At 45.1% G+C, this 12,368-nt stretch overlaps 1 protein-coding gene across 1 annotated transcript in view; it reads left to right on the forward strand.

The window, feature by feature from the left end:
* The first annotated feature begins 6,765 nt into the window (after positions 1 to 6,765).
* The window catches only part of FAM117B (family with sequence similarity 117 member B), a 68,839-nt gene continuing 63,236 nt past the window's right edge, over positions 6,766 to 12,368 (forward strand). The window contains exon 1 of the mRNA XM_032354464.1: positions 6,766 to 7,716. Coding sequence (XP_032210355.1) covers positions 7,119 to 7,716 — 598 coding nt within the window. The 5' untranslated portion in view covers positions 6,766 to 7,118. The remainder of the gene's footprint in view (positions 7,717 to 12,368) is intronic.

Consider the following 12,368-nt stretch of genomic DNA (forward strand, 5'->3'; position numbering starts at 1 on the left):
TGAAAGCAAAGGCAATGGTACTGATAACAAACACAAAACAAATTAAAGGAAACTGAAAATATAAGAATTCTTTCATTCCCACATCTTTCTAGGAAGAATTCCACTCTCCCCATCAATACCCACCCCACCCCGCCCCAAGCCTCGGGCTTCTGTCGTGCTGATCAGGATAAATTGGCTGAGGTGCAGATTTAGGTCAGAAAGCATAGATGGACTTACATTAACAAGGGTAGGAAATGGAATCTTGAAGAAGAGAGAAGGAAGCCAACAAAAGAAGAGCCAAGTCCAGATCTGGCCTACTTTTTTTTTTTTTTTAATATTTTACTTATTTATTTGTCAGAGTGAGCACAGGCAGACAGAGTGGAAGGCAGAGGCAGATGGAGAAGCAGGCTCCCGCTGAGCGAGGATCCCGATGTGGGGACTCGATCCCAGGACGCTGGGATCATGACCTGAGCCGAAGGCAGCGGCTTAACCAACTGAGCCACGCAGGCGTCCCTGGCCTACTTTTTTGGGGTAATATTCAGAAAGAAGAGAGATTGGAGAGTGTTGCTGTGTTGTACTGAGCAAAACTTAGAAAGATAGATCAAGATTTTTTTTTTATCATGTTTACTGAGACTCATATACAGAAATTTCCATTTTGTGCTTATTTCATAGACTTCAGTAAATATTAGACTGCTTTTCATTTTTATATTCAGTATCTGTTGTTTCCTTTAAATGAGATCTTATGCTGATATGGGCAATGAGTAGGCTCAGCTTTATTTAAAATACACCATAGCACTTAAGATAAAATCTAAAACCCTTACCAAGGCCTAAACATCTCTAAATCATCTAGCCTCTATTACCTCTCCAGTCTCCTCTCTGAACTCATCTCCCCTTTACTGACACTGGTCTTCTTTTGGTTCCTCAAGCACACAGAGCCTTTTCCTTCCTTAGACTCTGCACACCTATTTCTTGTTTGGAATTCTCTTTCCATGGATGACTCTTTCTTCTCTTTTTGGTCTCATCTAAAGTGTCACCTTTTCAGAAAGTGCTTTCCACCCAGCTTAGCTAGATCTCCATTTTGTTGTTGTTCATGGAACTCTACGGTTTCCTTTGTAGAGCTTTTGCAGGTGGTCATTTCTTCACATGTGTGCTTATGTGTATGTGCACACATGCCTCTTTTGCTCATTGTCTGTCTCCCGCAGATTTAAATCCAAGAAGACAATGAGCTTGTGGGTTTGTTCATTGCTGTAGAGCCAGTGCCTCATAGTGCTCTGCACAGAGAAGGCTGCCAATGACTATTCGTTGAGTGAACAAACAAGCTCTTATATAGCTTAACATTGACAAGAAAATACAGATACTGAAGGTAATGTGTTATGCTGACTACAACAGGGAAGTATGGTGTTCCTATGAACTTGAGGAAGCTAATTTAAGGGATACCTGGGTGGTTTAGTCGGTTCAGCATCTACCTTTGGCTCAGGTCATGATCCCAGGGCCCTGGGATCAAGTTCCGCATTGGGCTCCCTGCTCAGCTGGAAGTCTGCTTCTCCCTCTGCCCCTCTCCCCACCCATGCTCTCTCTCTCCCCCTCAAAAATAAACAAATTTTAAAAAAATCTTTAAAAAAAAAAAAAAAGGAAGCTAATTTAAGTGGGGGAGCAAAACAATCCAAGCTTTCCTGATCTAGGAACAGATCAGGAATTGGACTAGTAATGAGAGTGAAGGAGTGTTCTAGGCAGAGGAAATAATGTGTGAAGGCCTCAGGACGAGCGTATGAGGTATTTGGGGGAAACCAGAGAAGACAGTATGCCTGGAGCCTATAGAGGAAGAGGTGGGCCCATGGAATGTGTGGTAAGCCTTAGGACTGGGAGCTTTGTCCCAAGAGAAATGGAAAGCTTCAGATAGTAGAGCAAGGTAATGAAGTTGGTAGTTTTAAAAGACTACTACTCTAGATGTGTGGGGAATGGATTACAGGTGAGGAACGGGGAGCCTAGAGAAGTAGGCTGGGGCAAGGATGATCTTGGGCGACTGGCTAGGCGAGTGTGAGAGGAAGACCAGAGAAGACAGAGGCATGGCTGGAGGCTGTGGTGAGTTTGGAGAAGAGTGGTGGATTCACAAAATATTTAGAAGCTAGGGTAGTTAAGATATGGTGAGTCATTGGACTTGCCATAATGGACCGTGAGAGCCACAGTGACTTCCCTGGTTTTGTTTTAGACTGCTGAGTAGATAGTGGCACCAGTTATTTAGATGAGGGAAAATTGGAGGAGGAGCCAGTTGTTGTATGTGATGAGTGGAGGGAAGATGCCGATCCACCTGTGGACAGGGTTTGAGGCACCTGTGAGGGACACAAGGTGAGATGTCCAGCAGGCGGTTAAATAGATGGCAGTGTGAGGGTCAGTCAGTGGAATTCTGCATACAAATGGGCCATCGGTCTAGGGAGTGAGTGGAGTCAAAGGCTTGGGATAGAGTCCTGAGGTCCCTTACCATTTAAGGGTCAGAGAGGGAAGAAGCCAGGAAAAATGACCAAGGAGTAGAGAGGTGAGAATAACACCAGAATGTGTGAAGCTATGGAAAACCTTCATGAAATGTTCTTAGACAGGGACACCTGGGTGGCTCAGTCAGTTAAGCATCTGCCTTAGGTCATAATGCTACGATCCTGGGATCGAGTCCTGCAGCAGACTCCTTGCTCTGCGGAGAGCCTGCTTCTCCCTCTGCCTGCGCTCCCCCTGCTTGTGCTCTCTCTCTCCCTCTGACAAATAAATAAATGAATAAAATCTTAAAAAAAAAAAAAGAAATGGTCATAGACAAAAGTCTCTGTGAAGCAGCAGTCAAATTTTGAGGAAGAACATCACTCAGCAATTTAAATTCTGATAATTCTGCTCTTTCATTAGGAAATTGTATACAGTAGTCCCCTCTTATCCTAGGGAGATACATTCCAAGACCCACAGGGGATGACTAAAATTGCAAATACTACCAAACTTTACGTACACCATGCTTTTTCCTATACACACATACTTATGATAAAGTTATGATAAAGTTTAATTTATAAATTAGGCAGAGTAAGGGATAAATGATAATTCATAACAAAATAGAAAAACATCCTGCAGTAAAAGTTACATGAATGTGGTCTCTCTCAAAATATACTTACTCACACTTCTTGGGATGATGTGAAATGAAAAGCCTACAAGAGGAGATGAAGTGACATGTCATAGGCATTGCGACATAGTTAGGCTAATAGTGACCTCTAAGTATTTGTCAGAAGTGGGATCATCTGCTTTCAGACTGAGGTGGACTGTTGGTAACTGAAACCATGAAAAGCGAAAACATGGATAAGCGGGGCTATTGTACCAGCATTTCTTGGGGAAGAGAATACCTCCTCAAATCCCATCTTAAAAATGACTATTTTCTTTTCATATTAGTATCTTACCCTTCAGTATTTGTTTATAATGCATAAACTTTTTTTTTGTATTATTGCAGTTACAATGGATACATTTTAGTTTTTCCATTTTGGAGTGAAAGGAATTTATGACTTTGTAATTATCATTTTAGTGGCTGTATACTGTTCTGTTAGATAACATTTTAGAGAGTTACAAAAGGCTAAGTCTGACTTCATTAAAACTGAAGAAGGAAAAGAAAACTACAGGAAGATAAACTTTTTCTCAAAATCCACCCTCCTTTACCAAAACAAGATCACTTTATTTAATTTTTATTTTTTTTAAGTAGGTGCCACACCCTGTGTGGAGCCCAGCACAACAGGCAGTCCAACATGGGGCTCAAACTCATGACCCTTAGATCAGGAGTTGGCTACTTAGTCAACTGTGCCACACAGGTACCCTAAAAAGATCATTTTAAAGAGTTAAGAAAACACAGAAGCAAATGAGCCTGTCAGTAATGTTGTCTTCTGGAGTTTAAATACAGATAAACCAATTTCAATATGACACTTCTTCAACTTCATACATAAGTTGAATGATATAAGAACAGGGTTAAACCGGAGGGAGACATGTTTATTCTGTTGATCCTTGAAATACAATGACTTATTTCATAAACTGGGAAACTGAAGACCAGTATGCCACCTTGATGTACATTGTTCTGAATCTTCAACAACATAATAAAGTCAAGGGCAAGAGTAAATGATGCTTTTATGCATTGACATTAAATCTTAAAAACAAGGGCACCTGGCTGTCAGTAAATTTAAATTTATTTGACAGAGAGAGAGCACAAGCAGGGGGAGGGGCAGAGGAAGAGGGAGAAGCAGACTCCCCACCAAGCAGGGAGCCCAATGCGGGGCTCTATCCCAGGATGCTAGGATCACCATCCAAGATGAAGGCAGACACCCAACTGACTGAGCCACCCAGATACCTGGAGTATGCAACTCTTGATCTCAAGGTTCTGAGTTCAGGGCCACATTGGGCGTGGGTCCTACTTAAAAAAAAAAAAAAATATATATATATATATATATATATATACACACACACACACACACACACAGACACATATATTTTTTAAAGATTTTATTTATTTGAAAGACAGAGGTCACAAGTAGGCAGAAAGGCAGGCAGAGAGAGAGAGAGAGACAGGGGAGGAAGTAGGCTTTCTACTGAGCAGAGAGCCCAATGCGGTCTCAATCCCAGGTTTGGTGACATCAGAAGTAATTGATCAGGCACATCTGAAACAATGTAACATTGCGTATCAACTATACTCCAAATTTTTTTATTTAAAAAGAAAAATAAACACACTGAGGATGGAGGGATTAATTAAAAGGGTAAGCAAAAACATAATAATCTTGAACTCATCAGGAAAAGAAAAATTGATCAGGAAACCCCAAATATGAGGGCTGCTGAACTCCCTCAGTTTAATTCAGTTAAGTTTGTATTGAGCTCCTGCTTTGTGCAGGACAAAGGTGTCAGATACAGTGTCCATGACATCTTTATTTAAAGGTTTATTTTAACTCTTATTTTTTTTTTTTAAAGATTTTTTTAAATTTATTTATTGACAGAGAGAAATCACAAGTAGATGGAGAGGCAGGCAGAGAGAGAGAGAGGGAAGCAGGCTCCCTGCTGAGCAGAGAGCCCGATGCAGGACTCGATTCCAGGACCCCGAGATCATGACCCGAGCCGAAGGCAGAGGCTTAACCCACTGAGCCACCCAGGCGCCCTTTTTTTTTTTTTTTTTTTTTAAGATTTTATTTGTTTATTTGACAGAGTGAGAGAGATCACAAGTAGGCAAAGGCAGGCAGAGAGAGAGGGGGGAAGCAGGCTCCCTACTGAGCAGAGAGCCCGATTTGGGGCTCGGTCCCAGGACCCTGAGACCATGACCTGAGCCGAAGGCAGACGCTTAACCCACTGAGCCACCCAGGTGCCCCTCTTATTCATTGTTTTAAGATGGGACTTCACTATCTGTGTGGATCTTGTCGGCAGTTTCCTGTGTGTCCTGTCTCATGAGCAGCTGTTTCTGTCTTACCACAGGTTGTTGGGAACCGCAGTGATACAAGATCTTTTCCGAGCACCAGCCGCTTAAGGCAGGTTCATGGGTCAAGGGCTTGGGGTCTTTTTTGTGATAAGGGGAGAGAGGAGGAACGGGTGATAAGGAGAGAGGTCGGCCTCTGAATCCCAGGGAGGCTCTGGAGTTACTGAGTATCTTCTATACACTATATTCTCATTTAACCCTTGGTTAGTTATCATAATTATATGAAGGAGATGGTTCTGCATTTTACAGATAAGGAAACTGGCTAGTGATCCATCTGTCTAAGGTTATGGAGTAAGTGGTGGGTCTGGGATATTCGAAGGCTTTCCTCCACAGTGCACAGTGTCCCAGTAGAATTTCAAGTCCAGAGTGAATCATCCTGTGCCCTTCACTTTCACATTTTTACAAGACGAAGTCTGTCTAGAATGTACATCTAATAACCTAGTAAAAGAGGTCATGGGCAGGCAATTTGTAACCTGAGAAGTCAAGTCAGTAGGTAGTGTTGGGTCTGACTTTCCTTTTTTGGGGGCGTGGGGGTCTTGATAAGGAGCTCCTAAGATTATTTTAGACTAGTGTTATTGCGTGTCTCCCTAAGTTCCTGCCCATACTACAAACACGTTTCCTTCATCATACAAAAATATGAATTTATAGGAGCGCCGTTCTGTCCGAAATAACAATGTAGCAAATAAATCCCTTTGCAAACTATGGCACTTCACAAACTGGTAAGGTAGCACACATCTTTCCAAGGTCTCGCGGAACTGGGAAGTAGCTGATTAAAATAAATTCTTGATGGCTGGAGATACAGGAAGGGAGCGACAGGGCTTGGTAACTGGACTTCGTAGCCACCATCTAAAACCACATTCTAACCAGCAGTTCTCATCTTTCTGAGATCTGCCTCTTTTAAACAAACAAACAAAAAGGGGTCGAGGTGTAAAATGCCAATAAAATCAATGAAATCTCTCCTCTGGGCTCTGTCCAAACGTTGACGGAATTAGGACAGAACAAAAAGGGATGCACTTCCACACCCTCTGAGCTCTAAAACCGAGGTAGGAAATTAGTTATGGGGAAAAGACAGCCTTGGGACCGCTCTGCGTCGGGACATTCCCTTTGGCAATATTCCAGAGTCCGAGTCCCCAGGGCTCCCTCCAGTGGGAAGGGAAAGGCGCGCGTGGCCAGGCGCGCGTACGCGTACCTTCACGTGTACACACACATACACACGCGCGCGCGCGCGCACACATTACACATACACACGGCCTGCTTCCCCCGCTCCCCTTCCCCCGGGGGGCGGGGTCTCTTTCTCTTTAAAGAGCAGACGGTCTCGGCGCAAACCCAGGCTCTCTAAGGCCCCGGGGGCCCGAGACCCGCTGCTAGCAGCCAATGGGCGCGGTGGAGCGGCTCGAGCGCGGCTGACGCTGCACCAATGGGCGTTCGCGGGGGGCGGGGGCAGCGGAGGAGACACTATTGTTGATGAGCAGGAGCGGCGGCGGCGGCGGTGGCGGCGGCTGCACCACCTCGTTGCTGCCGGCCGCGGCCCGGGCGCCCCCTGCTCCCCGGATTCCGGCTTCGTCACCCCGTCGCGGGGACCTTCCCTCCGGCCTCGAGAATCCAACCCCTGCAACCCAACAACAACAATCGTCCCCCCCTCCCCCGTCTCGCCCAGTCACCGGGAAGGGGGGGGACCATGTCCCAGCGGGTGAGGCGCAATGGGTCCCCCACGCCGGCTGGCTCCCTCGGGGGCGGTGCGGTCGCCACGGCCGGGGGAGCCGGGAGCCGCCTGCAACCCATGAGGGCGACGGTTCCGTTCCAGCTGAAGCAGCAGCAGCAACATGGCAGCCCCACGCGGAGCAACGGCGGCGGCGGCGGCAACAACGGCGGCTGCTGTGGTGGCGCCTCAGGCCCCTCAGGCGGCGGCAGCGGCGGCGGCGGGGGCCCGCGCACCGCCTCGCGCAGCACGAGCCCCACGCGCGGCGGCGGGAATGCGGCCGCGCGCACTAGCCCCACAGTGGCCACGCAGACGGGCGCGTCCGCGACGTCCACGCGAGGCACCAGCCCCACGCGCGGCACCGCGCCCGGGGCTCGCGGGAGCCCCCCACGGCCACCGCCCCCGCCGCCGCTGCTGGGCACCGTGTCGTCGCCTTGCTCGTCGCCCACCCACCTGTGGACTGGCGAGGTGAGCGCGGCCCCACCCCCAGCCCGCGTCCGGCACCGCAGAAGGTCCCCGGAGCAGAGCCGTAGTTCCCCGGAGAGGAGGAGCCCGAGCGCCCCGGTTTGCAAAGCAGGTACGTGCTGGGGACCGCGCGGCGAGGGGAAGGCGGCGGGAAGGGGTCCTGGGCGCGCGCTGCTTTCGCGCGGGGACTGCGGCGCTACCGCGGAGCGGGGCGGCCGGGGGCGGGGCTGGGGGCGGGGCCCGGGTGGTGCGGGGCCGCCTTCCCGGGGCGAGCCCGGCGCGGTCTGCACCGCTCCCTGTTTGTCTGGTTCCCGGCTCTGCCGACCTCGCGCGGGTCGGGGATGGTGCAGGTGGGGCCGCTAACCCTGTGGCTGCGCTGAGACGCGTTAATGATAAACCTGGGCTTCTGGCAGCCGACGGGTTACTGCTCGCCCTACCTTGGGGGTGAGGCTGGGAGTGGTTTGTCACTTGGTTTAGGTGATAATGGTTACTGTTAGTATAGCACATGTCTGTGCGAAGTATTTCTCTTTCGCAAAACAGTTTCAGATTGTAAAGCTCGAATTCATTAGCATAGCAGATTTGGATCCCTGAAGACGGGAGGCTGGGAGCGTTGTGGGCATTTCCTAAGACCTGATAACTGGGTAGCAAGGAACAAGTTAAGGAATATTCCTTTGGAAGGATTATGGGTTTTATCGTAGAATCTGGGTGTATCTCTGAAATACTGATACTGTTTAGATGTAAAACCATTTATTTGTTTTATTTAAAAAAAAAAAAAAGCCACCGTTTGTCTTCCTTGATATTATTTTAGGGACCAAAAAACCCTGTTGTCTTTTTCTGTGTACTTGGGAGCTTTCTTGGAAAAGGTTCTGAATGGAGCTGTTTGGTCCGCTGACGTCATTCATGAAGAGTAACTAAAAAAGAAATTCAAATTGTGAAAGTGGAGAAATACTTGTCATCTGATTACCTCCGTTTTAGAATCTGCTGGAAAAAAAAAAAAAGAAATGGGTGGTTTTTAGCTTATGCAGTTATATTATAGACATGTAGCTTTGTTTTTCCCATGCCAAGAGAATGTCTTAAGTATCTTTGAGGCAAAATTACTGGAAATTTCAGGAATTTTAGTAGTACAGTACTTCCCAACCAAATAAAAGAGATTATTAAGTGGTTTCAAGGCTCCCTTCAAAAATGCAGGGAGCAGGGTGAGTCTTTCTTATTGTTATTTTATCAAAGAGTTTAGACAGTGGATACGTTTTTCAGAGAGAGTGCCCGGGAAAGTGATCAGTAGTGTTTACTAATTAGAAAAAGACTGTTTTAAACTTTTTGAAAATGCAGGTTTTTTCAACGTCAATTGTTAGAAGTACTAGAATCTTCCTCCCCCTCAAATAATAGTAATCACTTTACTGAGCTCCTGCTGTATGGTGATTTACCTACAAGACCTCATTTTAACTCTCAGGGTAGGTTTCAGAGATTAAGTAACAAGTGGTGAAGTTGATACTTGAATTCTGCTGGGTGATACTCCAAAACCATGTCTTTTACATCAAGAGGTAAGATAGAACCTTACACGTGCCTAGGTTTTGAAACATCTCTTAGGTGTACCTGGTGAACACGATTACTTCAGTTTGCCTTCAGCCGGCATAGTGTGGAAAGTGGAAGGGAAGAAGGAGGTGGTGACCCCAGTCTGATAACAAAATGTGGCTACCCGCTCAACTGTGTGCCCCTTGAAGCAGAGCAGCAACCTGAGGAGAGCCTGGTTAAATTAAGTATTGGCAAAGAGTGGAGGAAGGTGTTCTTTTTTTCTGCTCTTTAGGACTCTTCTGGAATCTCAGTCTCCTCATGTACTCCCTCTTCATGTTTCCCAAAGCTCCCCTGTCCCAGATCTGTCATTCCATTCATGTTGTAAAATTAACCCTTCTCAGAAGCTTCCCGTCTCCCCACCAAAACCAAAAAACACAAGCCAGAAAATAAAAACTTCCTCTTCTAGCACAGCACGCTGAACTAACTAGATGTGAAAGGAGTAGTGTCTGTCATTAAGTTACACTGAAGTGAATGTCTGATAGCTTCCTTCCCAGGAATGCCTTGGTTCACTCTAGTGGGTTTTTATGCAGAGTACAACTTTCAGATTTCAAGTCTGCATAACACAAACTAGATAATTTGCTGTTTTCTTCAGACTCAATCTGAAAGGAGAGAAGAGGGAAAAAGGAGAATCTTTTTAATTGCCGAGACTCCCTTTTTTATTAAAGGAGACTTATCGGGGCGCCTAGGTGGCTCAGTGGGTTAAAGCCTCTGTCTTCGGCTCAGGTTATGATCTCAGAGTCCTGGGATTGAGCCCCGCATCGGGCTCTCTGCTCAGCAGGGAGCCTGCTTCCCCCCCACTCTCTCTCTGCCTGCCTCTCTGCCTACTTGTAATCTCTGCCTGTCAAATAAATAAATAAGTAAAATCTTAAAAAAAAGAAAAAAAGTAAAGGAGAATTATCACCAGTTTCCAGCCTCAGTGAAATGTACAAATCCTTACAGGTAGTGGGAAAGGGACTATAGTTTTATAAACCTCATATGACTCAAATTCCAGGGACCATCTAGTTAAGGCTCCAACTTCAAGGTGTCTCTGATGCCCTGACCTTTTAGGGAATCCAGTATCTGAAAGCCTCTCAGTTGAAGGTGTCAGAGTCTTTAGAGGGGCATCCCCATTCTTCCACATTCCTGCCGGGTTGCTTTATTCTTCTCCCAGCGTTAAAGATAATCATTTATTAATCCAGAACTTTCTTCTCTTGACTACTATAAAGTAATCCAAGTACCTATTCCTGACATATTTTAAACTTCTCACCTTCAGTGCCTGCCATCTCCATGGCAAACTGGTTTGCCATTAGGAACTGAGAAATGCTTAGAGAGTGTAACTAGGCAACAGTGTTAACTACAGATACAATGAGGAAGAAAAAAAAATGAGGAAGAAGGTGAGGTTTGTTTTTGTGCTTTCCCTCCTTTTATCTTAATAAAATGTCAAATAGGCACATTACAAGTGGAGAGGTGGCATATTAGAATAGGCTTTGGATAGACAGTCTGGGTTTAATACCAGTTTTCCACAACTTAGAAGCCATATGATATGGGGAAGTGAATAACATTCTAACCCTTGACTTTCTTATCTGTAAAATAGGTGATGATGGAGGATATCTACTTCATGTGGTGGTAAGGATTAAATGAAAGGAAATTGAAAAATATTCAGCACAGTACCTAAGTATAAAAGTTAGATATTGTGTATCCTATTAGTTTTGCTTCTAGTTTTAGCGGATGTAACATAAAGTTGCCAGTGTAGGCTTAGTTTTCATGGTCGTATGCAATTTCAGATTGGAGAGAATATTGCCTGTGAGCCTCCAGAACTGTAGTTCAAGTGTGGTCTGTGCTTCATCTGTATCAGAATTACTTAGGGTCCTTGCTACAAATGCAGACTTTGAAAGTCCCCCACCGCAGGCTCCTGTGATTTTTGTTATGGGCCAAATTAGAAAAGCAGGCCCTAGAAGCCCCAAAGGAAAATAGTTTGAAAACTCATTGCAGAAAAGAACACTAGTGCAGTGTGTAAAAATTATTTTTTCAGTGTGGCTGATATGTACATAGCAATATGTGTTTTTACTAATTTTCTGCTTACTTGTATACATTACGTTATGTATGAATTTGGTAGTTTATTGGGGTAAGGGTAGTTTACTGGGGCAAGAGCAGCAACAAGAGATGGACTTCTCTGGACTAATAATCAGGAGATCAGTTGGCAGGATTTCATATCTGTGGCATCTTAGACTTCTGCTTTCTAGTACTTTGTGAAATATGCAGCTTTAGGAATTCAGTGTTTCTCTAACTTTTGGAGGATCGATGCTAACTTCATACTGTCAGAGGAATCCTTTTGGTTTGTTATGTCTGTATTTTACAGTTTGAAGATGAGGCAAAGTGGAACCTTACTATTCAACATCTTGGCTAGCAGAATTTACATTTGATTCAGTTCTGTAAGGGCGCCTGGGTCACTCAGTCGGTTAAATGTCTGCCTTCAGCTCAGGTCATGATCGCAGGGTTATGAGATTGAGCCCTATGTTGGGCTCCGCTCTGGGCGTGGAGCCTGCTTAAGATTCTTTCTCTCCCTTTCCCTCTGCTTCTCCCCACCCTCCTGTCTCTTAAAAAAAGGGGAGGGGGGAGGATACTAGTAGTGTTTAGAGTAGAGGATTGTTAGAAGGATAAAATCCTTTTAAAATCTGTGTGGTTATAGAAATCTCTCAATATTGGCTGTTTTCATTTCATCTTTATCATCCTCATCATCCAAAGGTTTAGACATTTGGGGTAATTTGTTAGTGGTAGTAGTATTTACTTTTTTTTTTTTTTTTTTTTTTTTTAGTGTTTACCTTCTTAAGGTGTGTAGCATTTATAATTACTTAGGATGAGTAGAACATGAATTTGAGACGGGAGAGACTATAGGATAGTAACTAAGGCATCGAGCACGTGAATTTAAGTGCTAAAGAAGTGGGAATGGCAGGGATAAAAGAGGGTGAGGAGACTTTGATTTGGTAACCTGTTGGACAGAGGGATTGAGAAAGAGGCAGTTGAGGATAATTGGTTGGTTGATGGTACTAATTGTGATAATACAGGAGGGAGTCCACGCTTGTGAAAAGAAAATGAACAAAGTGTAGTTTAAATGTTTAGTTTTTCTTCTCAGGAAAAGTTTGAATTGGGGCAAAAAGTTGGGACTCATTGATTTCCGTTCAGTAAACAGTCATTTAACATGTACTTCGGGCT

The sequence above is a fragment of the Mustela erminea genome, chromosome 8 (genome assembly GCF_009829155.1).
Source record: "Mustela erminea isolate mMusErm1 chromosome 8, mMusErm1.Pri, whole genome shotgun sequence".
NCBI classification, from domain to species: Eukaryota; Metazoa; Chordata; class Mammalia; order Carnivora; family Mustelidae; genus Mustela; species Mustela erminea.